The sequence below is a fragment of the Dromiciops gliroides genome, chromosome 3 (genome assembly GCF_019393635.1).
Source record: "Dromiciops gliroides isolate mDroGli1 chromosome 3, mDroGli1.pri, whole genome shotgun sequence".
Lineage (NCBI taxonomy): Eukaryota > Metazoa > Chordata > Mammalia > Microbiotheria > Microbiotheriidae > Dromiciops > Dromiciops gliroides.
In genome coordinates, this window is record NC_057863.1 from 649,317,907 (window position 1) to 649,343,918 (window position 26,012).

Below are 26,012 nucleotides of genomic sequence, written 5' to 3' on the forward strand. Positions count from 1 at the left end.
ATCTGCATACAGAGAAAGAAATGATAAATAGAAGTGTGTATAGAATAAGTGTGTGTGAGGGGCCTGGGGAGGTTTGGGGGGAGGGGCTGTAATGCTAGCACTCTCTAGGGCAAGATGGAGAGGAGAAAAGGGTGAAAAGAAAGTAACATGATAATTATGTTGTATATGAAAATAATAACAAGATTAGTAGATTTGTAGCTTGAAATCTACATCAGTGGAGGGATTTTCCACACTAAGGAAGTTATGCATCCATGAAATATTAAAGCTAAGTCAGATTAATGTGGGGGCTTCCTCATCATGAAATATTGACTCATGCTGAGCTGGTAGTTCAACCAACAACAAGCATTTCTTAAGCATTTACTCTGTCCCAAGTTTTGTGCTCAGGATCCCACTTTGCACCTGAACTGTTGCCTGCCAGCATCTCTGGCATCTGACCTAATAAGATTGTTAAGGCTTTGCCAGGAGGGCAGCTCCTCAGGGCTCCAGGCTCTCAGGATTTAGAAAGAGACATCACCCCAAAGAGCAGATCAAAGTCCATGGAACTTTACTTCCAAGACCCCTCACCCTAACTGCCAGCTCCCCCAGCCAGGGAGCTTGGCTGTGGCTGGCACAGGTAGTTAACAAGGATCCTTACTGAGGATGAGCCTCACCTCCTCCAGGCACGGAAGAACACAAGGGGCAGCTCCACAGAGTCCCAGAGACTCAAACTTAGAGGGGACCTCAAGCAAGGGTCACCAAGTGGGCATGACAGATGTCATGACTTGCAATGAATTGGATTTAAATAAGGAAGGGCTATGCTGCCTGCAGACTGCCAGTGGTAACTTGGAATCCTGTCCTCCTGAGATAGCCCATGCCAGCACAACTGGATGGAATAAATCCAATAGTCTCCCCAGTCTCTAAATTTGGGGATGTTCAGCTGTCCAAGGGAAGGTAGGTTGTCAGAACCTCTCCACGGATGTCTCTCAGCAATGACAGCCAAGACCAAGAAAAGACATAGCCCTCTCCAACAATAAGGAGCAAATCTTAACCTTGCTGGCTCTTGTTAGTTTCACAGGAAAAGATAACCCACTTTTGTTCTGTTGGATGCCCCAGGGGCTCATTTCTGCTCTAGAATTGCCTGATGGTCTGGACTGAACAGGATTCCTGGGCTGGGTCTGAAGCAGAGCCAAGAACATCAGGAAGATCCCAAATGAACTCAAAACCTTCATGGGTGAGAACAGGAGGCAATATCTGTGCAGCTGTGATCAGATAGATATCATATTTCCTGGAACATCCCTTGGCACCAAGAACGTCTCCTGCTGTAGTTTTCCTTGGGTCCTCCAGGTGGCACTGGCAGGCCACAAAAGGCTCTGTCCTATTATGCTATTAACCAGGGAGGAAGGAGTTCCCTTGGTCAAACACCAGACAACTCTGAGAAGCCTCTAAGGGCAACTGACTCACAGTGAAGCTAAGAGCACCTGGATCTCCCCAAAGCAATGGACAAAGCCCTTGGGAAATGAACCTCAGCTTCCTGGAGAGAACAAGGATCCAGACTTAGCTTCACAGAACAGATGAAATAAAAAAGAGAGGGGCTCCCCACAAAGTTCCCCCAATCACCTTACAACTCATGGCTCCACAGTCCCTAGACGCAAAGGTCCTGTCCAACCAGGACACCCTCAGAAGCCTTCCAGAGAGATGAGCCAGAGAGCTGTGTCCTCCCCCAGAGTTCCGCATTAGAAAAATCCTCTGGGCTGTGTCTGAAACAGAAGAAGGTGGAACCCTGGATTTGGGGCCAGAAGACCGGCACTGGCTTCCCACCTTTTCTGTTTACTCCCCATGGGCCCTTGAGGTCACTGCACTCATTGAATCTATTTCTTTCACTGTCAAATGAGGTTGTTGGGCCAGATCATCCCTAAAGTCACTAAATCCAATGATCTTGTGATCACATCTTCCCTTTGGGGGAGAGGGGATGTCTCTGCATCTGACCCCTTGACCCAGAATTCCTCTCCCTGTCCTCCAAACTTCCAAGATATCTGTCCTGTGGCTCAATGTACTAAAACTTGGCTGCCTGGTTCCCACTTGTTTGCTGTGTGACCAGGGATTAGTCACTTGACCACTCTGAGTGTCTGTTTCCTCCTCTTCAACATGGAGAAATGTTGGCTGACCTTGCAGGCTCAGGGGGCCTATTTGACTGGAATTTGTCTTTGGAAAAATGGGCCTTGTTTTGAATGTTTCTTCCTCTATTGAGCCACAAGCCCCAGAAGGGGAGGGAGGGCAATTCTGCTGCCCTTCCCCCCTATGGAGCTCAGATGGTGTCTGGGCTTAGTATCTGCCGGAATGCACTGAGCTGCCCCTCCCCCTCCTCTTCAGCCCAGGCTTCCTTCAGGTCCCAGCTACAGCCCATCTTCTGGGATGTCTTCCTGACCGCCCCCCCCCCAATGTCAGTGCCTTCTTCTGAGATCTTCTCCAATTTGTCCTCAGTTTCCCTTCTTTGTTCAAAGCAGTGTCCATGATGTCCCCTCCATTACACTGGGAGCCCCTGAGAGCAGGGACCTTTCTCTGTATCCACAGGGCTTAGCACAGGGCCTGGCACTTAGTAGGTGCTGTCAGTGTTTATTGAGTGACTAACCTACTGAAAGGCCCCTTGAGTTCCCAGACCTCCTCCACTCTCCAGACTTCTGGTTCAGTTCCATCCCTGCTTACATGGGCTTCAGCTCCTGAGTCCTCACCACTCCTTCCTCCCAAAGGTGTCAGGTTGTCCTCCTTTACTGGGCTCCATACTTTACCAATATTGTCTCATTTGATCCTCGAAGCAAGCCTGGGAGAGAGGCACTAGTATTATCATTCCCATTGAAGTGTGGGGGAAACTGAGGCAAAGAGAGGTTAAGTAATTTCCCCAAAGTCATAGCATTACTAATTGCCTGAGGCTAGATTTGAACTCCCCTCTTTGGCTCCAGACCCAGCCCTCTCTCACCTGAATGACCCACCAAGGGAGGGTTGAGGATGGAAATTTAGGGAGAGTTGGAGAGAAGGTGCAGGGAAGGGAAGATGCCCCCTGTCTGCTGCTCAGACTCTCAGGAGGCAGCTATACTCTGCATCATCCCCTACTCCCACTCCCCAGCCATGTGGGACTCTTCCAGAAACCACAGTAAAACACCTGGGGAAAGGCAGGACACTCTGGCCTGACCTGATAGGGCAGGGAAGTTCAGTAGTCCAGGTCCTAGAAGCCCCAGATACAGCTCAAAGCACATTCATGGCCTCCACCCACCACTCTCTGGGCTCATCCTGGGGTCCAACCAACCTCTACTCCGGGAGGGACATGAAGGAGGGGATGAGGTGTCAGGACAGGTGGACAGTAGGCAATGCTGAGTGATCCATGTTCCCCTCGTGAACAGAACCCTTTCTACAGGGACATTGGGAGGCATCTGTGTGAGAGAGGGGCTCCCTGGGAGAGCCAGAAAACCACAGCAGCAAATGGGAGGGGAAGAAAGGGGAGGGAGGAGAAAGTCAGAGGCCAAGTCCCTGCCCTGTGGACCCACGTGATCCTGGCAGCTAGAAGAGCTCCAGCCCTGCAGACAGAGACCTCAGTGCTGTAAAGAAGGAGAAGGAGACAGAGCAGACACAGCTCTGGGCTGCAAGCAGGGACAGCCTTGGTCTGTTCCCCAGCAGGGAAACCTCCAGGGGCTGCCCTTGGCTCTGGACAGGAAAGTCAAGCTCAGGAGGGGAAAGCAGAGATTTGGGGCAAGGACAGAGGTGGTCACACACAGTGAGCAGCACAGACCAATGGAGAGGCCCATGGAAGCTCCCCACAGTGGAGGCAGCCCCTGGAAGGGGCTCCTGATCACAGGTGAGACACCAGCTCTGCTGGAGCCCAGGGGAGGAGAGGGAGCCTGGGGGATTCCGACCCAGACAAAGACAAGTGAATCAAGACAAGAGCCAGGAGGAAGGAAGCTAGTCCCAGGGGAGCTGTCCCAGACACAGTTTCTGAAGACATGGGGCAAAGGAGAAATAGCAGCTCAGAGCTATCAGTCCCCATCCCTGAAACTCAGGGCAAGGTGCAGTCCTGGAACTATCAAGCTCTGAAGAGGCCAAAGGATTCTTTAGGGTCAGAGGAGACCTGGGTGTGGATCCAAGCTCTGACGGTTACTAGATGTGGGACCTTGGACAAGTCACTTACCCCTCTTAGCTTGTGTTTACCTGGAACACCACCTTCCTCCCAGGGCTGTTTGGAAGCCAAACTCTGTCAGCCTTAAAATACACCCAGGGTTCAGAAAGAAATGCCCTCCCTGGGTTTGGGGACAGAAGATCTGGGTTCAAATGTTGCCTCTGCTTTTCCTATTTAATACCAGTCACTTCTACTGCATTATGTGGGCCTCAATTTCCAGATATGTAAATGTAAAATGGTTTGATTCAGTGATCTGTGCAGGCTCTGTCCAGGTCTAAGATCTGATTTCTATCCTCAACCACTACACTTTATAGATGCATTTCTCTCTTCAATGTCTTGCCTTCCACCCTGTCAAGTTCTTTCTGAATCAAGTCTTTGGAAAGAGCTAAAATGTGTCACAGACCAAGCGCTCAGATCCTCTGCAGAGACTGGGCCTGACAGACTGATGCTCATGCACATGAATCCCCTTCAAACATTCCCCACTGAGCCCCCAGCAGAACCTGGGGCAGGCCTAGAAGACCCCACACTTACCTTGGGGACAGCTCAGTGACCTGGGCCTGTCAGGGGGTCAGGGGACATTGCTGACCTCTGCCTCCTTCCTCCCCTCTCAGCCTCCATCCTCAGCTGCTGGATCCAGCCAACATCTGCTCAAGCTGTTGTGCCAAACCCACCCTATGGAACAGTGGGAGGAAATGTCACCTTGGACATCCAGGGCTTCTCAGGGGAGCCTCTCAGCTATTCTTGGTTCAGAAAGACAGCAGACAACTCCAACAGAATCGCTTTCTACCATGTCCCTTCTGGAGTGCAGACACCAGCAGACATCCGGGAGAAGATCTTCTCCAATGGCTCCCTGCTCATCCCCGGCCTCACCCTCAATGACACTGACCTCTACATTGTACAAATTGTTGATTCCCAAAGTGGCCTGATACTGGCAGCACAAGGACAATTGACAGTGTATGGTAAGTGCTGCCCTTGCCTTGGGCCATGCCTCACCCCAGTGCTCTCCCTCTGTCTGGACTGAGAGTTTGCCCCTAAGCTCCTTACCCAGAGACCAGGAGAGTCCAGAATAGGACCCACCCCCACATAAAGTAGACCAAGGAGGTGAGAACCCCCCCCCAAACCCAGACCTGCCTGGTTATGGGTCCCAGAGAGCACAGGAGAGCTCAGAGGCCCCGGGCAGTCAGTCTGTGAGAGGCAACTTCCTTCTTCCTCCCAAGCTCTCCCAGGCAATACTGTGAAACTAGGAGGGGCCCCTGAGGGCTCAGAATGGCCCCTGCCCACTCCAGTGGTGCCTGAGGCAGGCAGCCTGTGTCTGAAATTCAACTGCCCCAAAATACTTAAAAGTCCATGAGGCTGGAGGTGTCTTGTTGGGAGAGAGGACAGTCACTGATCCTCCCTTGCCAGCTGGGCCCAGCAGAGCTCAAGTCCAGACTATCCACTCCTCAAAGGCCAGAAGCCTGGTGGCCCAGGTGCCAGCACCATGTGGAGGCCTGTTCATCCTGAAGCTCCCAGTGCTGGGAAAGGGACCCCAGAGGGAGGACGCCTGTATTACCCCCATTTTCTAGAGGAAAGGCCAAGACAGAGGGGCCCAGGCTCCCCTGAAGGACAGACTGGGACAGAGGAGCCCAGCTCCTGCTGAGGTCTCAGCTGGACGAGGAAAAGACAAATACAATGTGGGGAGCACAGGGGTCATTTGGGCTCCAGATGGGGGCAACTTTCTCAGCCAGGAGAGTTTTCCAGTTGGGAATGGGTTAACAAGACCTCCCATTTATATAGGGCCTGAAGGTCTGCAAAGTGCTCTATGTGTCCTATTTCATTTGATTCTCTCAAAGCTCCTGCGATTTTGGTGAGGTCAGTGAGACTGATAGATTGAGTGACTTAGCCAGAGTCACACAGCTAGTCAGGAGCTGGGGCAGGATTTGAATTCAGGAATTCCTAACAACCATGTCCACCACTCCACCACTAGATGCCTCCCACCATGGTGGGTCACCTCAGGAGATAGCGACCTCTCAGCCCTGGGAGTCTTCAAGCTCAGACTAGGTGACCATTTTCCAGGGGTGTTTGAGTGGGGATCCCTCATCAGGCCTGGTTTGGACAAGATGAGAGGTGAGGCCCAGAAGCAAAGAACCCCAGAGGCCTCTGGGGGCTTCCTAGGCCTGAGGTGGTGATGTCTGTGGGGGTGGGTGACAGCCCAGGACACCTGAGACTTCCTTCCATGGGGCCATTCTGGGAACTGTCCTAGACATCTGTCTGTGGCAGGATGCATTCAGTGACTACAGGGTGAGAGGCAGGAGCCATTGTTTGGGGAGGGCCCTGCTGGTTATCTCTATGGTCTTTCTGTCCCTCAGCTCCTGGGCAGAGAATATTGTAGGAAGAAGGACCTAGAATTATCCATCTGTTACTCACAAACATTTATTAGGCACCTAGTACATGCAAAGGGACTGGGCTGAGGACTTGGCATAAAAGGCAAAAAAAAAAAAATGAGCCACTTACCTCAAGGAAATATGAGGAAATATGTAAAAATGTATGTGGAATAACTATGAGGAGAATAGGGATCAATCCAAGATGGATGATTTCCTGGCTAGAGGGAATCCCTGAGGGAGGCAACCCCTCCAACAAAGCAAGCTGGCACCTTGTCTGCAAATCCTGGTCTTAGAGAGCTCTCTGAGCACTGAGGGGGAAGCAGCTTGCCCAGCATTAAACACTTGCTATGTGTCTGAGGCAGAACTAGCACCCAGGTCTCCTTGGCTCCCAGGCAGGCCCCTCTAGTCAAATACAAGGTCACTGGGGAGGGAGAGCACCAGCAGATGATGGCGTCAGGAAAGGTTTCCGGGGAGGTCCTCTTTAAGGGGCATCTTGAAGGAGGAGAGGGGCTCTCTGAGGGGGAGGGCAGGAGGAGGACATCCCAGGCTGGGGGCTTGGCTCCCCTCCTCAGCACAAGAAACTGAAGGAAGCTCAGCCCATCGGACTCTCTAAAGAGCCTGGGAGGAAAGAGGCACCAGAGGATGCAGTGACAGGAGCTGAGACAAGGAACTTATGTGAGGCCCAAACTGCCTCAGTTCCCCTGTAGAGTCTTCTCAGGCCTGGAGGCACAAAGGATTGGCCCCTTCACCAGACTCAGGGGGAGCTGGGCTCTCCAGGGCTTCCAGCTTCTGCTAGAGGGGAGGGGCCAAGTGAAGAGGAGAGCTCTAGACTTGGGATCAGGAGGTTAACTCCTATCCCAGCTCCAGCATTTCCTGTGTGACCTCAGGTGAGTCACCTCAGCTCTATGACTCTCCATTCCCTCATCTGTAAAATGGGATTACTAATCCCAGCATTCCCTGCTTCTCCTTCTGTCCTGAGGAAAGATCCTTCAAGTGTGATAGAGATAGGAAGCATTGCTACTCCTTGGATGCTCCATTAGCTCCTCCTACTCCAACCCCTTCAATAAATGAATTGGGCAGCTCATGACCCAGTGCTAGACTTGGGACAAAGGGTTCTATGATCCTTTGAGGAGGGGACTGTCAGCTGAGAAAAGGGGACATGAGGAAAGGCTTCGTGAGGGGGAAAGTGGGCTGAGCCTGGCAGGAAGAGCGTTTCTGCAAGGGGGAAAAAGAGGTGGGGGAAAGTGATTGGAGGTCCCAAAGGAAGGAAGAATCCCTACACTCTCATAAATTCTTTATCAGGTACGGGCTTGATGTGAACAATGCTGTGATGGAAGTCAAGTGTGCTAGAACATTGAGAGTCTAAAGAGGAGTAGTGTAAGATTCACGCAGGAAGAGGATGTCCTGGACTGAACCAATCAGGGTGGAAGGTCTGAGAACACTTGGGAGGAACCTGCTTCCCCCCAACTTTCAGCAGAGATGCCCTGAGACCAGAAGGGCTTATGTCGGGCATTGACTCCTGGGTTTTGTTTCTGGGCTGCTGTGTTGTCTCTCAAGGAGCCTGAGGTCTCTGGGCTTCTGGGATTCCTTCCCAGTTTTGAGCAGCTTCTGACCCAAGAGAACTTTGCTCCTTGCTCTGGCCTCCTCCCTTCTGCTTGACCACCCCTCCTGATCCCTTCCTATAACCTGGGCATCTTGTTGGCCCCACCCACTGCTCTGGGTCCACAGGACAGGGAGTGTCCATGATGAGGGAGCTTCCTAGGGAGTCTCAGACCATCACCTGCTGTTCCTCCCCTTCCCTGACATGAAGCTTCCCTTGGGCTGCTCAGAGCTGGAACTTTGACCAACAAGAGCACCTAAAGCTGGAAGGAGCCTCAGACACAGTCTAGATCAGCCCTGAGGTAGAGGCGGCTCTGACTGCACTTTCTTCCTTAAATGTCTCTGTGACTTCTTTTTAAAAAAATACAAAATTCTCTCATTCCATCAAATGAAAGACAAAAGTTGTGCAGTGAAAGGACAGTAGATTCAGGCACAGGGAGACCTGAGATCAGACCCTTCGACACTGCCTCCTTCTGTGACAACGGGCTGGTCACTGGAGGTCTTAGCCTGGAGCAGTTTCCTAAATGGGAAAGAGGGTCAGGGAGTCAGGGGGCCTGGGTTCAAATCCAGCTCTGCTGCTTACTGTCTGTTTGGTCAAAGACAATTCACAATGTGGGGCCTCAGTTTCCTCCACTAACAATGAGGGCATTGACCTAGATCAGAAGCTATTAGATTTCAGGGGGGCCAAAAACATGAGTGGGGAACATTACATCTTTATTTTCACTAATTTGGGTTTTCTTTATATTGCTTTGTATTTCCTTTTGTGACTTTAAAACCAGGACTCTGAGAAGGGTCTTTAGGTTTCCTGAGACTGACTGCCCAAGGGCCCCATAGACAAAGGAGGTTAAGAGGCAGCAATCCAGAGCATCCCTGAGGTCCCTGAGAGCTCTGAGTGTGTTACTCTGTAACCATGTGAACAGTGACCCAGGACTTAGAGGTGGAAGAGGATATAACAGAGGTGGAAAGGAGTGGGAGGAGATAAAGCTGCAGAAGAAGGATGGCTGAAGGGGGTGCAGGGCCCTGAACAGCACTTAAAGGACTTTGGCCCTGAGGTGGCAGGTAATAGTGAGCCCCTGAAGTTCCTTGAGGAGAGGAGTGACATGACCAGATCTACCCATAATTCCCACTATTTTCACAGGGGTGTGATGGGTGCATTGGAGGGGGACAAAGGAAGGAAGAGAAACCCTGCCATGCAGGGATGATGGAATCCTCCATTTAACCCTGGAAAAGGACCTCAGATAGCCTTTAGTCTAACCTTGCATTTTATAGCTAAAGAGACTGAGACCAAGGGAGGGTAGGAAACTCACAGGCAGGAATTGGCAGAGCCAGGATTTGAACCCAGGGCCCTCTAAGTTCAAATCAAAAGCTCTTTCTACTGCACCATATAGTGTGTAAAGATGGTCTGGGTCCTGCTCCTCCCTCTCCATGATTCATCTTCCACAGCTCCTGTCTTACCTGCTCAGGGCACTAGGAGACAGCATGACCTCAAAGCCTTGTTATACCCCTCTCCCTCCAGCCAAAGTACATATACTGGGACAAGCCTCCTTATAAAACTATAACAGCTCACATCTATGAAACGCCTTATGTTTTACAAAGAGTTTTATGTAGATGATCCTGCTTGATCCTCCCGATAACTGAGGTATGCACTATTAGACCCATTTTAAATGTGAGGAACCTAAGGTACAGGTGGGTTAAATGACTTCCTAGTAAGTTACATAGCTGAGCCAGTATTTGAACTCAAGCCTTTCTAAGTCCAACACTAGTCACTCTGCATAACACTCTTTGGGGCTGCCAAGTTAGCTTCCTCAAAGGTCCTACTGTGTGGGCAACTAGATGGAGCAGTGGACAGAGCACCAGCCCTGGTGCTCTGTCAAAAGGACATGAGTTCAAATATGGCCTCAGACACTTGACATTTACTAGCTGTGAGACCCTGGGCAAGTCACTTAACTCCAATTGTCTCACACACACACACAAAAGAAAGTCCTACTGTGACCTTCTTTCTCGGTAGGATGTTCACTGCCCAGAATGTCCTCTCCACCCCTCAGGGATGCCTAGTTGACCTCACCCTTGTCAGCTTTTTGGCCAATCCCACTGAGCCTTACTGGACACAAGGCTCTCTCCTTATCTTTGTAAGATATGCAGCACACTCTCCCTTACCTTAAATGTCTTATCATGGACCACAGGAAGGAGTGGGAGCTCTACCAAAATGGGGGAGAAAGAAGGTCAAGGAAATTCAAATACTTCTAACTTAGTCCTCTTTGGAAATTAATCCTTAGACAGGTGGGGAAGGACAACACAAGGAAGGAGGCCTTTCAGCCTGCTGAATTTGCCCCAGGATTATTTTGGGACACACACCTTTCTCAGTTCAAGGCTGACCTTCCAACTACAGAGAACATAGGGAAAGGCCATGTTCTGGGCCCTCCTTGGGCCATGAAGGCTCAGGGAAAGTCAGCTCCCCTTTGCCCAGCTTCCTTGTGTAACAACATATCTGAACTGGGGGGTGGGAGGAACCTTGAAGATCACCTTCAACACTGTCATTTTATAGAAGAGCACAGAGCAGGGAATTCAATAATATTCTGTAAATGTATGTGAACTGCTTCCAATGGACAAGACACAGTCCTAGGCACTGGAGATGCTATTATGGTTTAGAAATCCTTGGATTTCAACCAGATCTTCTGACCTGCATTCTGCTGCTAATTGATCTATTCCCAATCTCTTCCTTTGCTTTCTTTTTCCATTGGAGTTAATGTAATGTTTCTCCCTCAGCAGGGCCCCATGGCCTGTCCCTGACCATTCCTCTCATGCTTTCGCCAATTTTCCCATCAAGCTGTACAGGTGACCCTGGCTTCCTGAAGTCCAGGCCAAGGGAGCAAACTCTCTCAGATCCTGCCAAGCTAGAAAGGACTCCAGTGCAGACTGAGCAATGAATGGGGAAGTCTGTCATCCCTGGACCAGATGCCTCAGCCTGGAAAGGTTCAGGGGCTTGGGATCTAGATGAATGTGGTTGTCAGCCACAGCAACTCAAGATGAACTTTCTGTTAAGAACTGAAGAGGCTGTGACCTGCATCAGAGAAAGGCATCCATGCCAATGAAATCACAGGTTCTTGGCCTCATCTTCCAGGGCCTCTGACCTGGCCAAGGTCTTACAGAGGCTACTTCCAAACCAGGCACTTGGTTGGAAGGGTAAGAAAAAGGACCAAACAGCCATCTTCTATCTATTTTCTGCACAGGGCCACTACTGAAACCTGCCATCATCAGCTCCAACATGGCCCCAGTGGAGAACAAGGACAATGTCTCCTTGACATGCCAGTCTGAGAGTCAAGATGTCACATCCCTGTGGTTCATAAACCAAAGGCCCCCAGCTGGTGACAGGATGGAGCTGTCCTCAGATAACAAGACACTCACTATAATCCATGTCACAAGGGAAGACCAAGGACCCTATGAGTGTGAAATCCAGAACCCAGTTAGTGTCAATAGAAGTGACCCATTCACACTGAATATTATCTGTGAGTAATTCTCTTTCTACATGGTGCATGCTTATAGCCTGGTGGTGTGTTCCCAGAGGTCAGCCTAATTCAGTCACTTGCCAGAGCACAGAAGATTGTCTCTGACATTCTCGTTTCCCTTGATTTGAGGGGGCCCAGACTGGCCATGTCAGGCTTTCCCATCTCTGATGGAGCAGGGCCAGCCATGGTGCTGAGCTAGGGGAGGGCTTAAGACCTTCCAAGTGCAGGGACCTCAGACCCGAATCTGTAAAATGGAGAATGGGCTATGAATTTCCCAGCTCAGAGGAGGGTCAGGGAGGCACAGTGGTCCCTAGTGATGGGTTACACAATGAGAAATTCCCCTTCTCTCTGTCTTTATCTCAATATGGACTCATTCTCTTTGCTCCAGATGGCCCGGATCCCCCCACGATTCTCCCCACAGACCCTCATTACCCTGTAGGGGCAACTCTTGAGTTGTCCTGCTCTGCTGTGTCTAACCCACCTGCCCAGTATACTTGGTTTATCAATGGAACACAGATGGTGTCTACAGCCCATAATGTCTCTATTCCCAATGTTTCTCTGAATTACACTGGAACGTATACCTGTAATGCATCTAACTTGGTCACTGGCTTGTCTAGCACCAAAGACATCAGTATCACAATCTCTGGTGAGTAGTTGCAGCAGGGCCTCAGCTTTGTGTTGGGCTCTCCCCTTCCCTGGCATGAAAGAAGCAAAGATAAGTGACATTCTGCCCTCCTGGGTCTCATGGCATGATGTGCTCTGGTGGAAGGAGCCCTGAGCTCATGATCATGAAACTTGGGCTAGAATCCTGACTCTGCTGTCTATGCCCTGTGCACCCCAGGTGTCCCTCCTCCTTTCTGAGCCTCAGTTTCTTCATCTGGAAAATTGGATAAACCTTCACTGCTCATATCACAGGATTCTATGTGGAGAAAGTTCTTTTTACATTTTAGATACAAAAAGCATGTGAGTTGTTGTTGTAGTTGTTCTCATTTTCAATCTCATTCTCATTCCTTAGCACAAAGTTCATCTTGAGTTGCTGTGGCTGACAACCCCATTCCCCTTGTTCTCTTTTCTCCCAGAGACACACTCACTCCTCTTTCTCCCCCAACTTCTAAGGCCACAGCTTCAATGACTCCCCCTGCACCCTGTGGTCTCCCTTCAGGCCATCTCACTTGGTGCTATGGGCCCATGTAGGGGTTTCTAGGATTGTCTGGAATATAAGCTATGATGGTGTAATGGGGCTGGTTGGTCACTGAATCAATTAGAGCCTTAAGTCTTTCAACATACTTTGCTTTTATAGCATTGCTGTTACTGTATAAATTATTCTCATTGTTCCCCTCACTAATTCAGCATTGGTTCACAAGAATCTTCTGAGGTTTCTGGTCTTGACCTTATCCTGGTAAATGTTCTTGTCAATGACTTGGCTCAAATGGACAATATATATAAGAAGCTATGTAAATGCTACCTATTATTCTTATAATTATAAACACAGATGGAAAGCATAATTTTGAACCTTCAGAGAGGACAGTGACTATATGTAGGCAACATTTAGGATGCAGAAGCATCTCAGCAAGCTAGCTTGGTGAATGAAATGTGATCAGATGAAAAGTATTGGGATCAGCGTCAAGTCCTGCCCTTGGGTTCAAAAAGTCCAAAGCCTAAATGAGCATGGGTCTAGATAGGGAAATTGCTCATCATGAAGCCATAGGAAAAAAACAGTTAAAACAAGTAGGGATGGTTGGCTTAGAGAAGGGGAGACTGGGGGCAGACAGGATACTTGACTTTTGAATACAATGTTAGATTGCCTTAAGAGAGACTGGGCTCCTGTGAAAGATGAGATTATCACAGAAAACTAGATTCCTTCTTGTTGTTGTTTGTCCTTCACTCTCAAAAAGGAGCATGACATCAAGGTGATGTCATGACCTACAGTGAATTAGATTTAAGTGAGGAAGGGCTGTGCAAGGTCACCAACCTTACTCTTCCTTTCCTCTAGTGCCATCTGGGTCCAGTGGCAAGATATAGATAGATAGATAGATAGATAGATAGATAGATAGATAGATAGATAGATAGACAGACATATAGATATAGATATAGATATAGATATAGATATAGATATAGATATAGATATAGATATAGATATGGACATAGATATAGATATCAGGATGACAGAAGATGGCCTCAGGTGTTTTAAGGCAATTGGGGTTAAGTGACTTGCCAAGGGTCACACAGCTAGTAAGTGTCTGAGGTGAGATTTGAACTCAGTTCCTCCCAACTTCAGGACCAGCTAGGTGGTGAAACAGAAATTCATCTGAAAAAGCCATAGAGGATCTAAGTGGACTGCAAGTTTAATACTTGAGTCAATGGGGTGAGAGGGCAGCCAAAAAACCTAATGCAATTAAAGCATGTCCACTGCCAACAATAAGGAGATAGAAGTCCTTCTGAACTGTTCAATAGAACTTGGAGTATTGAATTTGTTTTAGATGACAGAGTTTACAAGGGACATTGAGTCACTGGAGAGTGTCCAGAAGAAGGCAATTAGATCGGTGAAGTGTCTGGTGTCCCTATGATCTGTGGGTCAGCTGAGGGAACTTAGAAGTTTAGCCCAGAGAAAAGAAGGCTTTGGGTCATGAATATATGTCCTGGTGAAGTCACAGACCAGTCACACTCATATTTCTCTCTTCCTTTTCTCTCTACAGAAAAACCAGCCAAACCTAGCATTAATGCCAACAGTACCAACATCATAGAGAATGGCAGTTTGGTCTTCACATGTAGCATAGAAAATGAGGGGAAGAACATTCTGTGGGTCTTCAATAACCAGCCCTTGTCACTCAATGACAGGATGAATATGTCTGAGGATAACCAGACCCTCACCATCAAGAGTGTGAAGAGGGAGGATGCTGGGTCCTATCAGTGTGAAGTCTGGAATCCAATCAGTGCCAACAGAAGTGACCCCCTCACTCTGACTGTGAGCTGTGAGTGACTCTGACCCTTCTCCCTCTACAATCCTTTGCCCAACAGTGATTCACATCTCATCTCTCTCTTTCTTCTTTACACAGATGGACCAGAGCACATCATGTTTGTACCAAACCCTGAAAGTGGGGAGATCGAGGTCAAATTCAAAGACCCACTGACCTTAGTGTGTCAAGTTGAGTCTTGCCCACCTGCCCTCTATGAATGGCAGGTCAATGGTACTGTGAACTCTGACTTCTCTGGTAATACCATTGGCATCAAAAATGTATCTTGGGAAGATTCTGGAAAGTACACCTGTTTGGCAAAGAACAATGTGACCAACTTAACTATATCTAAGGACATAATAGTCAAGGTGAATGGTAAGTGGTCTCTTCCTTCTCTCAGAGAAGCTGGCCGAGGATGGGAAGCCAGGAGGAGGTGCTCAGGCCCATTATGAAGGGCAGTTTTGGGGGGCAGCTAGGTGGTGCAGTGGATAAAGCACCAACTCTGGATTCAGGAGGGCCTGAATTCAAATCCAGCCTCAGACACTTGACACTTACTAGCTGTGTGATCCTGGGCAAGTCACTTAACCTTCATTGCCTGGCAAAAAAAAAAAGAAGGGCAGTTTTTATGGTGAAATGGGAGAGGACATGGGAAGAACCTAATTCTAGGGAATGTGGTCAGACTTGTAGTGAATTTTACTTGGTGTCCATTTAATGCTATTTTGTCCTTGGTACAAATGGAGCCCAATCTTCCTTTCTCCTATACTAATCTTAGAAAATGTCTTGGACAGTACAAGTTCCTTCATCATTCAATTAGATGCAGACCTTATGCAGAGCACGATTCCAGGCACTGAGGGAAATATAAGGTTTAGCTAAGATGCCATTTTTCTTTTCAGGGACCTTGCAATCTAGTAGAAGGAACAGAGCCCAACACAGATAACTGATACTCCATATGGTATGGCATGAATGCTTAGATTATTCATGTTTAGGCTCCAAAATAAAGTGTGGTAGGAAACCTGGGGGAGGGGGTGGACAGGAGGAGACCATTCCCATTTTGGGGTGGACAGAAAAAAGGTCAGGTTTCTTACAAGAGCTATCATGTGGATTTTGTTTTAAGGGAAGGCAGGGAGCTGAACAGGTCAAAGGGGAGAATACTCTATTTCTATGGAGAAATAGCCTGAGCCAAGGTGCAGAGGTGGGAAAGTACAGTGTATGTCTGAGTGTGGAATGTAGACCAGTGCAGCCTGAGCAGACAATGCCTAGACAGGAGAAGCATTAGAGAGGGCTGCCTCAATGTTATCAAAGGTCTTGGGTACCAGGCTAAGAACTCCAGAGGTTCCTCAGGAGGTAAAAGGGAGGCTCTGAAGCCTCATTATCAGAGAAGAGGAGATGACCACAACCCTATGTGGTTGGTGTGCCATTCGCCAATACTGGGCAGACCAGTAAGATTGAACCTAACACTCAAGACTCAGAGTTTTGTTTAAGATGCCCATTCTCACCTCTCTACTCCATTTGTGACTTGGTCCAAACAAGGTGGATGTGGAAAAATCTAGGGAATCTAAAGTTCCTTTTAATTCCCTGAATTTCAGGCAAAATAAGCCTCACCTCCAAGCTAAGGTGATGAGAATATAGGAAATAGAGCTGAGGGTGGGAAGGAACCATTAAAGAACTCCGTTTAATAGAATGCTTTTTTTGCAGAGCAATGAAGGTTAAGTGACTTGCCCAGGGTCACACAGCTAGGAAGGGTCAAGTTTCTGAGGCTGGATTTGAACTCAGGTACTCCTGATTCCAGGGCCAGTACTTTATCCAGTGTGCCACCTAGCTGCCCTAGAATGCTTTGACATTGAAAGACCAGGCAAGAAAGCAGAAGGGAGAGAAGAAAGAAGCTCTCTGGCCCAGGTCTCTATCACAATACTCAAACAAAGGCCTTGAAAGTTCAAACAACCAAGGGGAAGACTGAGTGGGTCATTTTTCCTGCCAAGGTGAGCAGAGTTACAAAAACCAAAGTCTGGGCACGTGGACTAACCAGGAAGGGACAAGAAGACTAGAGACTGAATGAGGGATCAAGACTTTGTATTTGGCCAAGAAGTGGTGAGACATGCAGCACAGTTGAGCCTAGATTTGTGCACAGAAGAGGAAATGGTGCCAACCAGCATCCCTGTAGTCTAGATACACAGCTAAGTAACACAATCAGGGCTGACTGAGGAGGGGACCTGTGCCAAGGGGAGGGAGCAGGTGTGGCCTGAGGCCTGAGGCTGTATAGTGGACAAGGAGCTGTAGTATCATGCTCTATCTGGCTCTGAGACCAGCTGGTGAGTAGCCAGGGAAGAGAGCTCAGAAGAAGGGGACGCCTGTAATGTTGTACTTACAGGGGCTTGAGGCTATCTGCAGGGCCCAGAGCCAGCAGGAGTCTACCAAGACTCCAACTAGAGGCAAGTCTGCAGTGGTATGGCCAAAGACCACAATCTAGGACAAGAGATCCTAAAACCGAAACAAGGAAGAAAGGGATGGGAATTCCCCATACATGAGACTGTTTGGGGCACACTAAAAGTTAGCAAGTCACCTACCTGAGCCACTCCTGAAACTCTTAAAGAATACAACACTGAATACCCAGAGAAAACAGCAGCAAAACACCAGGAAATGAAAGCAAGACCAAAGAAGGCCCAGATATTCATTCCAGAAGTGGGCAGAGCCTGGCCCTAAGAACAAAGTACCAGGAAGCAAGGTTAGAATATTGAATAAAGCCCCAAAAAACTCCTTTGAAAAAATAGGTATTATGGAGACAGGAAAGCCCAAGTTACAAACCCAGGGTGGAAATGAAATCAAAATATCTACAAGCAAAGACTTGTTAAGGGCTAAAATTCTAGCTAGTCTGTCTAAAATATCTAATGAGTGGTCGCCAATCAATTACAAGCTTTAGCAAGAGTTAGACTTTTAAGCATTTATTAAGGAGAATAAGAATTTGGTAAAGAGAGAGAGAAAGGCCTAGATTCCTATCTATTAAAGGAAGAGCGCATTTCTAGCTCCCTTCTCCGCCAGCGTCCTCAGGAAAGAGCGCCAGAGTCCGCGCCAGTCTCTTCCTTTCTCCTCCCACTAGTCTGCGTCACTTCCTCCCGCCAAAGAAAAGACTCCTGGTCTTGCCCTCAAAGACCTTCGCTTCATGGGCAGAACTCTTCTACAGTAAGTATCCAGCAGGTGGCGTCATTCCAATTGTTACAGTCCCCCCTGTTGTTCCTCAAGAAACAAAATGTTTCCTTGACGGAACAGTAAAAACAATATAACTATTGCTAAGTAATAATATGTGAACAACATAGAGGAAAGTTTTGTCCAGAGGGGCGATTTTTTTTTTTCCTCATGAACCGACGCTTTGACATTAGTCTTGCAAAGGGAGGGCCTCTGCAGAGAATACATGTTACAGATGGTGTATATTATAACAGAAAGAGAAAAAAAAACAACAAAAACAACAAATCAAAACTGTTCATTTAAAGTCTCTGAAAGTCTTTTCTCAGATGTCCTCTAGGTGTAGTCGTGGAATGGAAGTCTTTTCAGGGGTTGATGTGTGGATGCTGGTAATCAGCCAGGAAATTTTCCTACAAAATTGAGCTTAACACAACTTTAAAATAGCTTTGTCAATAATCAAATCAAACAATGAAAGTTCTCAAAAACATGTCTAAGGGAATTCAGAATCTTAGTTGTTACACATGAAACATATAATAAAACAAAAATTGAAACATTCTTTAAAATTATAATATTACTATAGTCCCCCCTTATGGAGGGTAATTGAGAAGACAATTGCTGCAATATTAAGTAATAAAAATAATTTTTATCTTTGTTTTATCACTTTTTGCATCATCTGCCTAATTGTCCTCATGCCATTATGAGAAATTTTAAAATCTAATATAATTGGTAACAGGTGTCAAGGCCAAATTCAACACTGTATTTATCATGACACCTGAGATAATTATGGGGGTTACCATAAAAGAACAGAGAAATGATGGGATATGAGCATTCCCACACTTGAGCAATATGTACTGTCCATGCAGTATGCCAGGCTTAAAATAGGTGGATCGAATATATGTCCATGCCACCGAACATATTGGAGGAAACTGAGTCAGACTTAATCAGATGCATGGGATTGAGATGTCCATGGCATCAGGCATATAGGAGGGAGCATAGAAGCCAGGTGTAGAAGTGAGATGGGTGGGATGAATACTTCCAGCCATCTGTACAATATTGTGGGGAAAAATAAAATAAAATATTAAACCAAGAGAATCCAACCTCAACATTTGTCAAAAGCCGTTCCCTCGGCCATACCTTGACTTCATGCATGTCTCCCCTCATGTGACAGTTCAGTGTCTGCTCTTGCATGTATTCCTCTTGTGATTGGATGGCATCTTGGCCAACTGGCATCTGATAACTCAGAATAAAGGCAATTAATATCTTAAATGATAAGTTCCCATAATCCAAGTCTCATATGGATTTAAAAATTGAGGATAATAAATGATTGCAAAAAATGTGAATACATCTTGACTCAGAACACAATATATAATTATGCAACAATTTCAAATAATACCCCTTTTTTTAAACTTAGTATACAATTACTTTTTGAAAAATCTGAACATATTTAAATACAAGTTAAAGCACAACACAATCCCAAAGAAAACTTTTTTTGAAAAAAGAAAACTTTTACAAACATTCCCCTCTTTTTTTTTTTGAATATGCTTATCAAAAATAATACTTCTAGAATCAATTTACACTTGCCATGGCAACCAATTTGCCAGGGAAATGCTTTAAAGAGTTTGATCAAATAATCAGTTGAGAGAAAAAAAAATAGCAAAAACAAACAACTCAGAATATGGGAGCACGATACTCCTAGAATTAACATTGTATTGTGAAATCAAAACCATCTTGCAATGTTTCAAAATTAGAGATGAATAAATAGAAAAAAATACACATGGAACAATAAAAGACAATGAAATTCAAACTAGGGAAATCTAAATGAATATGAACTTAATATTAATAAGAGTATTATAAAATATAAACTTGATCACATGACTAAAAAGCTTTTACAAATATTCTCCTTGTTTTAAAAACTAAGTATAAGACACAATCTCAAAAGCATGAAAATCTCTATGAAAATAAACCTATACCATTAATTCCAAAATGTATATGTAATAGCATAGAAATCCTATGTAACCTCTGAACTGACATTAATAATCTGAGTGAATTCAGAACACTCTTGATTCCGATATCTAAAATCCCCAATACTCATATCAATACCTTGCTGCTTACTTCTACATTTCTGTAAAATATATACCCTTCCATGGCAAAAGAAGCAGAGTCTTGAACTATGTTGATTGTCATTCTCATTCAGCTTAAGTTTTTCTTCTTTAACCCCTCTATATTGTCTGTCAGGCTTTTCACCATACAAATGCTTTATAAGATTACTAATTAAAGACAAAAGCAGATTAGCAAAATTATGAACAAAACAAGTATATCTGGAATTTAAAGGGTTTTCTAAGGTTGTCTCAGAAGCACAGCCAGGCTGGGGAAGGGCTGAGCCTGAAGCTGCAAATGTAGTTAGAGAAAGTTGAGCATGCGCATCAAATCTCTGGACTTCCCAGGCCAGGGAAGCAATGGGCTTGGCCATGGGAGGAGTAGAGGGTGGGGTTTGGAGAGGAGGGGAGGGACCAGGGCAATTTGAATCAGACTTGATTTTGAACTCAGGCCTGGATTCCTCTTCCCCCACTTTGCCTCCAGGCGCTAGGGGATTAAAAGCTTCTAGAGGGTGGGTCATTGCCTCCAGGAATGCAAAATTAAAGCAACAATTAGTGTTAGGACTGGGAAAAGCTGCGGGAATCTCTTCAGGTTTCTCTGAAAAAGCATGGTTGGGAGAGGGAGAGATATTTCCTTGTGTGAGTAAGTTGCTGGCTCTTTTAACAAAAAGAAAAAGAAAAATAGAAAATCCACAAAAACAAAGCATTAACATGATCTTATCCCCCATTTGTCTGGTTAAACAGACTAAAATCAAAAATAGGGTAATTAGGGAGTTTAAAAGGTCCATTTGAAAAAATTTAAAGGGAAAACACAGCCAGTACACCAGTACTTAGCAATTTAAAGGGTAGGGGAAATTTCTTACCCAACCAGAAGATCAGAAGAAGACTGAGGTTTAGCTTTCCTCTTCGTGGTCAGCTATCTGTTAAGGGCTAAAATTCTAGCTAAACTGTCTAAAATATCTAATGAGTGGTCGCCAATCAATTACAAGCTTTAGCAAGAGTTAGACTTTTAAGCATTTATTAAGGAGAATAAGAATTTGGTAAAGAGAGAGAGAAAGGCCTAGATTCCTATCTATTAAAGGAAGAGCGCATTTCTAGCTCCCTTCTCCGCCAGCGTCCTCAGGAAAGAGCGCCAGAGTCCGCGCCAGTCTCTTCCTTCCTCCTCCCACTAGTCCGCGTCACTTCCTCCCGCCAAAGAAAAGACTCCTGGTCTTGCCCTCAAAGACCTTCGCTTCATGGGCAGAACTCTTCTACAGTAAGTATCCAGCAGGTGGCGTCATTCCAATCATTACAGACTCAAATAAAAACAAAGCTTGGACACAAGGTCAACTAACCTTCCCAGAAGAAATTCAGTGAAAGTTTTGTAAGAGTTTAAAATTATTTTGTAAATAGCATTTATATAGAACTTGGGAGTTTGCAAATCACTTTACAAATATCTCATTTTATCCTCACAACAACCCAGGGAGGTCAGTGATATTATTAACCCCATTATATGGATGAAGAAACTGAGGCAAACAGAGGTTAAGTAGCTTGTCCAGGGTCACACAGCTGGCAAGTGTCTAAGGCTGGATTTGGATTGAGGCCTTTCTCACCCTATCCTGACTACCTTCCCAGCTATGGAAAAAACTTAGAAGGAAAATTAATATCTTAGTACAACAGGTTCAAAAATCATCCAAGAAGGGGCAGCTAGGTGGTGCAGTGGATAAAGCACCAGCCCTGGATTCAGGAGGACCTGAGTTCAAATCCGGCCTCAGACACATGGCACTTACTAGCTGTGTGACCCTGGGCAAGTCACTTAACCCCAATTGCCTTACCAAAAAAAAAAATTAAAAATCATCCAAGAAAAAAAGCTTCCTGAAAATTAGAATGAATCAATCAGAAGCTAATAAACCCACAAGACAACAAAAAGTATTAAAACAAAGTCCAAATATGGAAAAAATAGGAAGCCATGTAAGATACCTCAAAGCAAGATAAAAAGAGAAATTACAACACTGGCCTGCAATATGGATTATGGAGAAGTCAGAAAGAAACAATCAAAAAAATTCTTTGGACATCGAGTTTCAAGAAATCATAACAGAAAATGCTCCAGAAGAACCAGAAGTCAAAGAGAAAATAGAAAAAAATATGCTCGTTTTAAAATCTGAAATGAAAACTCCTAGGAATATCATAGCCAAAATCCAGAGCTTCCAGGACAAATAAAAAATACTATAAATCCAAAATGAAATTGCTCAAGTACCAAGGCGTCACAGTACAGACCACACAAAGTTTAACCAGTAATATTAGAATGCCGTGGAGATGTTGGAATATGATATTCTGAAAGGCAAACATATATAGCCTTACCACCAAGAATGACATAACCAGAAAAAAATGAGTAAAATTGATACAATGGGGAAAATAGACTTTTAATGAAGTGGAAGACTGCCAAACACATTCTCTCTATTCTCTCTCTCTTTTCTTCTCTCTCTCTCTCTCTCTCTCTCTCTCTCTCTCTCTCTCTCTCTCTCTCTCTCTCTCTCTCTCTCTCTCCTTTTACTACTTTTTCTTCTCCACCTACTTCTATGAGACATTGGTCCAAGAGAGGAAAAAGTATAAGGACACAAGACAGAGGGAAACACACAATTAATGATTATAACTATAAATGTGAATTAGATTAACTCACACATAAAACAGAAAAGGTTACATGGGTGGATTAAAAAGTAAGAGCTAAATAATGTGTTGTCTATAAGGAACACATTTGAAATATAAAGATTCAAAGAGGTAAAATTAAGGGCTAGAGCAAAATCTATTATACTTCAGCTGAACTTTAAAAAAGCACAGTAGCAATCATGATCTGAGACAATTTAACAACAAAAATGGACTTCAGTTGTTTGTTTTTTGTTTTTTTGTTTTTTTTAGTGAGGCAACTGGGGTTAAGTGACTTGCCCAGGGTCACACAGCTAGTAAGTGTCAAGTGTCTGAGGCCGGATTTGAACTCAGGTACTCCTGAATCCAGGGCCGGTACTCTATCCACTGCGCCACCTAGCTGCCCCTTGGACTTCAGTTTTAAAAATAAGCAGATTAACTGAATCATATAGAAAAGTACTCTATGGGCATCTAGGTGGTGCAGTGGATAAAGCACTGGCCCTGGATTCGGGAGGATCTGAGTTCAAATCCACCCTCAGACACTTGACACTTACTGGCTGTGTGACTCTGAGCAAGTCACTTAGCCCTCATCGCCCCACAAAGAAGAACAAGAACAAGAAGAAAAGAGGATGAAAAGAAAAAATATCTACAAATGTTCAAATGGGACCCATTCAAGTACAAGAAAGGTACCATAGGCAACAAGTGATTGCACCAATATAACACTGAATATACACCAAGTGGCACAACGTCTAAACAGTTAAAGGAAAAACTAAACAAATTCTGAGAGAAAGAATAACCCTACAGTAGTAAGGGACCTTAATGTACCCTTTTCAAACCTAGACAAATATTACCCCCAAAAAAGAAGATGAAGGATTTGAGGAGAATTTTATAAAAGTTGGACATGATACACCTCTCATTCTTATTGTGTAGGAATACAAGAGAACATGCATATTGATCAGCCGTGTGGGGCACTTTAAAAAAAAACTGACCATGCATCAGGGCATAAAATCCTCACCCCAAAAAATGCTGAAAAGAAAATTATTAAGTACATTTCATAGTGATCACAATACAACAGAAACATATTCAATAATAAGACTTTGAGGAAAAGATTGAAAATAATGGATTAAATAACTCAATTCTAAATAATTTATGGGTCAAGGAATGTTTTGCCATTTCTTCTCTTTTCCAAAGTAAATGATCTCATGTCCATGATCAAATCTTGGCCCATCCTAGAGCAGAGGGTAATCATTGTCATCGATGAAAATACACAGAGCACTTGACATATGAAAATGAAGGACATGAACTGGAAAACAAAGATTAGAGGCAGAAAGAAAAATAAAGAGGCTATTGGAAAAAAAAATCAGATGGAAATTGATAAGGGCTTGAATTTTGCCAGGGTCATGGGGAGCAATGCAAAAATAAGTTCACAGCATTTACAGCTAGGGTGAATGTTACATCTATCTCACAAGGCATCATTTTATAGATTTATAGATTGGGAAATTGATGACCAGAGAAGGAAATGGCCCAAGCTGCCAGAGTGAGCAAGTAGCAATGGCAGGATGCCATTCAAACCCAGAGCTCTTTCTGTTTCATTGCATTGCCTTTCAGGAAAAGATGTGAGAGACACTAATTTGAAGGGTTTCATAGAACAAAGGTGATATCATCAGGATGGTATTTAAGAATGATTAGATGGGGATAGTGGTCTGAAGGATGAATCAGAGAGGTGAGAGAACAGAAGCAGGAACACGGGTCAGAAGACTATTGCCATAATTTGGAAGACTAGAAATGGGAGGGACTGGAGTAGAAGGAAGCTGCAAGGAATGGGGAGATGTGAAAGAGGCTTCCCAACCAGAATCAATGCAAATAACCACAACATTAGGGAAACTATCACAGCAATTTAATAAGATGTGGGATTTGAAGGAGAGACAAGGTCAAAGATGTTTCCCAATTTGAACCTAGATGGCTGAGACATTGATTTTGCCATCAACTGTAATAGAGAAGGGAAGTGGGCATGATGGGGGGAACTCATGAGTTCAGAAGTTGAGTATATAGACTTTGATGTGCTTACCCAATGTAAAGGTGTCCCCAATTGTTTCTCAAACACCCCACAATGTGACCTTGCCAAAGGGATACCCAATCACTGAGGAGCAAATGCCAAGTCTGCTTCATTGGTCAACAAGGATTTCTTTAATACGGAAAAAGTGTAAGGCACTGTGCACAAGTACTAGGCACTTCATGTTGGAGACCCCTCAAAACCACTCATAGTTCTGTTTCTCTTCTCTATCCACAGCAGACAAGTCCACAGGAGGAGGGAATGGCTCCACACTCTCTGGAGGGGCCACAGCTGGCATTGTGATTGGAGTCCTAGCTGGAGTAGCTCTCATCGGGGCCCTCATCTATTTCCTGTTCTTCAGAGACACTGGAAGGTATAATGAGACTTCCTAAAGTTGTCCCCCCTCCTAGTCTGTCTCCTTGAATAGGGAAGAGATGACAGCATGGTATTGTGCACCCAGAACCCTCTGCTGGACCTGGTCTACCTCCTTTTCCCAAACTCCTCCTTTGCAGCACTGATTCCCTTGGGTGGCCTCCTCTGACCTTTCATTCTTCCCCATCCCTCACATTTGATTACCTCTTAGAAAGAGTTGTTCATTTCCCCATTGAAGTGGTGACTAGACCTAACTATTTTTCTGAAACCCACCACCAAAGGAACTGAGGGCCAAGAAGACACAAAGGGAAAGAATATAGGGGGCAGCAAGAAAAAAGGAGATAGCTTGCTATTCACAACCTAGTGAGAAACCAATTGAAGGAAAAGGCAGATCCAGACTGAATGAGCAAGCTGAATGAGACTAATAGTACCTACAGGTAAGGATATAAACAGTGAGAAGACTGTATTTAGGGATGACACATAAAACCTGAGGGTATCCAAAGTCAAGCCTTGACTCTCCTCCAATCATCCCTTTCAGCTTGGGGAAATCTTTTACTTTGCTTGGGAGTGTAAGTCCCACATATGTGTTCTTTCCTAAGGGTCAGCAAACACCATCTTTCAGAGGAGAAGCATTCAGCACCCAAACATGGTAAGTAAAACCAACAACCAATAAAACCAGCACAAATGGTGGCCTTGGGAGACTGAACTCCAACCAGAATCTTCTTTCTTTATTTCAGTGGAAATCTATGAGTTGTCCTTCTAAGGGTGGCCAACTTCCTTTACTTTTCTTTGCTAAGAAGACTATGAAGCCTTGTACAATTTACCTCTAAAAACCATCCTCCATTTGATTCATTTTCTTTTGGGGATGGGGGTACTTTTTATTTATTTTTTAAATTTTATTTTTATATAACTTTTCAAATTTATTTTCCAATTACATGTAAAGATATTTTTGAGTTCTAAATTTTTCTCCCACCTTCCCTTCCCTCTCCCTCCCAAATCCAAGAAGCAATCTGATATGTTATACATTACAATCATTTAAAACATGTTTCCACATTAGTCATGTTGTAAGAGAAGAATCAGAACAAAATGAAAAAATACACGAGTAAGAATTAATGATTAAAAAAGC

The 26,012-nt window shown here is 45.2% G+C and overlaps 1 protein-coding gene across 1 annotated transcript in view; it reads left to right on the forward strand.

Annotated features, from left to right (window-relative positions):
* Window positions 1-3,578: 3,578 nt before the first annotated feature.
* The window catches only part of LOC122746853 (carcinoembryonic antigen-related cell adhesion molecule 5-like), a 28,103-nt gene continuing 5,669 nt past the window's right edge, over window positions 3,579-26,012 (forward strand). Inside the window, exons 1-8 of the mRNA XM_043992894.1 lie at window positions 3,579-3,826; window positions 4,756-5,103; window positions 11,337-11,612; window positions 12,001-12,258; window positions 14,309-14,584; window positions 14,669-14,941; window positions 24,752-24,887; window positions 25,486-25,535. Coding sequence (XP_043848829.1) covers window positions 3,763-3,826; window positions 4,756-5,103; window positions 11,337-11,612; window positions 12,001-12,258; window positions 14,309-14,584; window positions 14,669-14,941; window positions 24,752-24,887; window positions 25,486-25,535 — 1,681 coding nt within the window. The 5' untranslated portion in view covers window positions 3,579-3,762. The remainder of the gene's footprint in view (window positions 3,827-4,755; window positions 5,104-11,336; window positions 11,613-12,000; window positions 12,259-14,308; window positions 14,585-14,668; window positions 14,942-24,751; window positions 24,888-25,485; window positions 25,536-26,012) is intronic.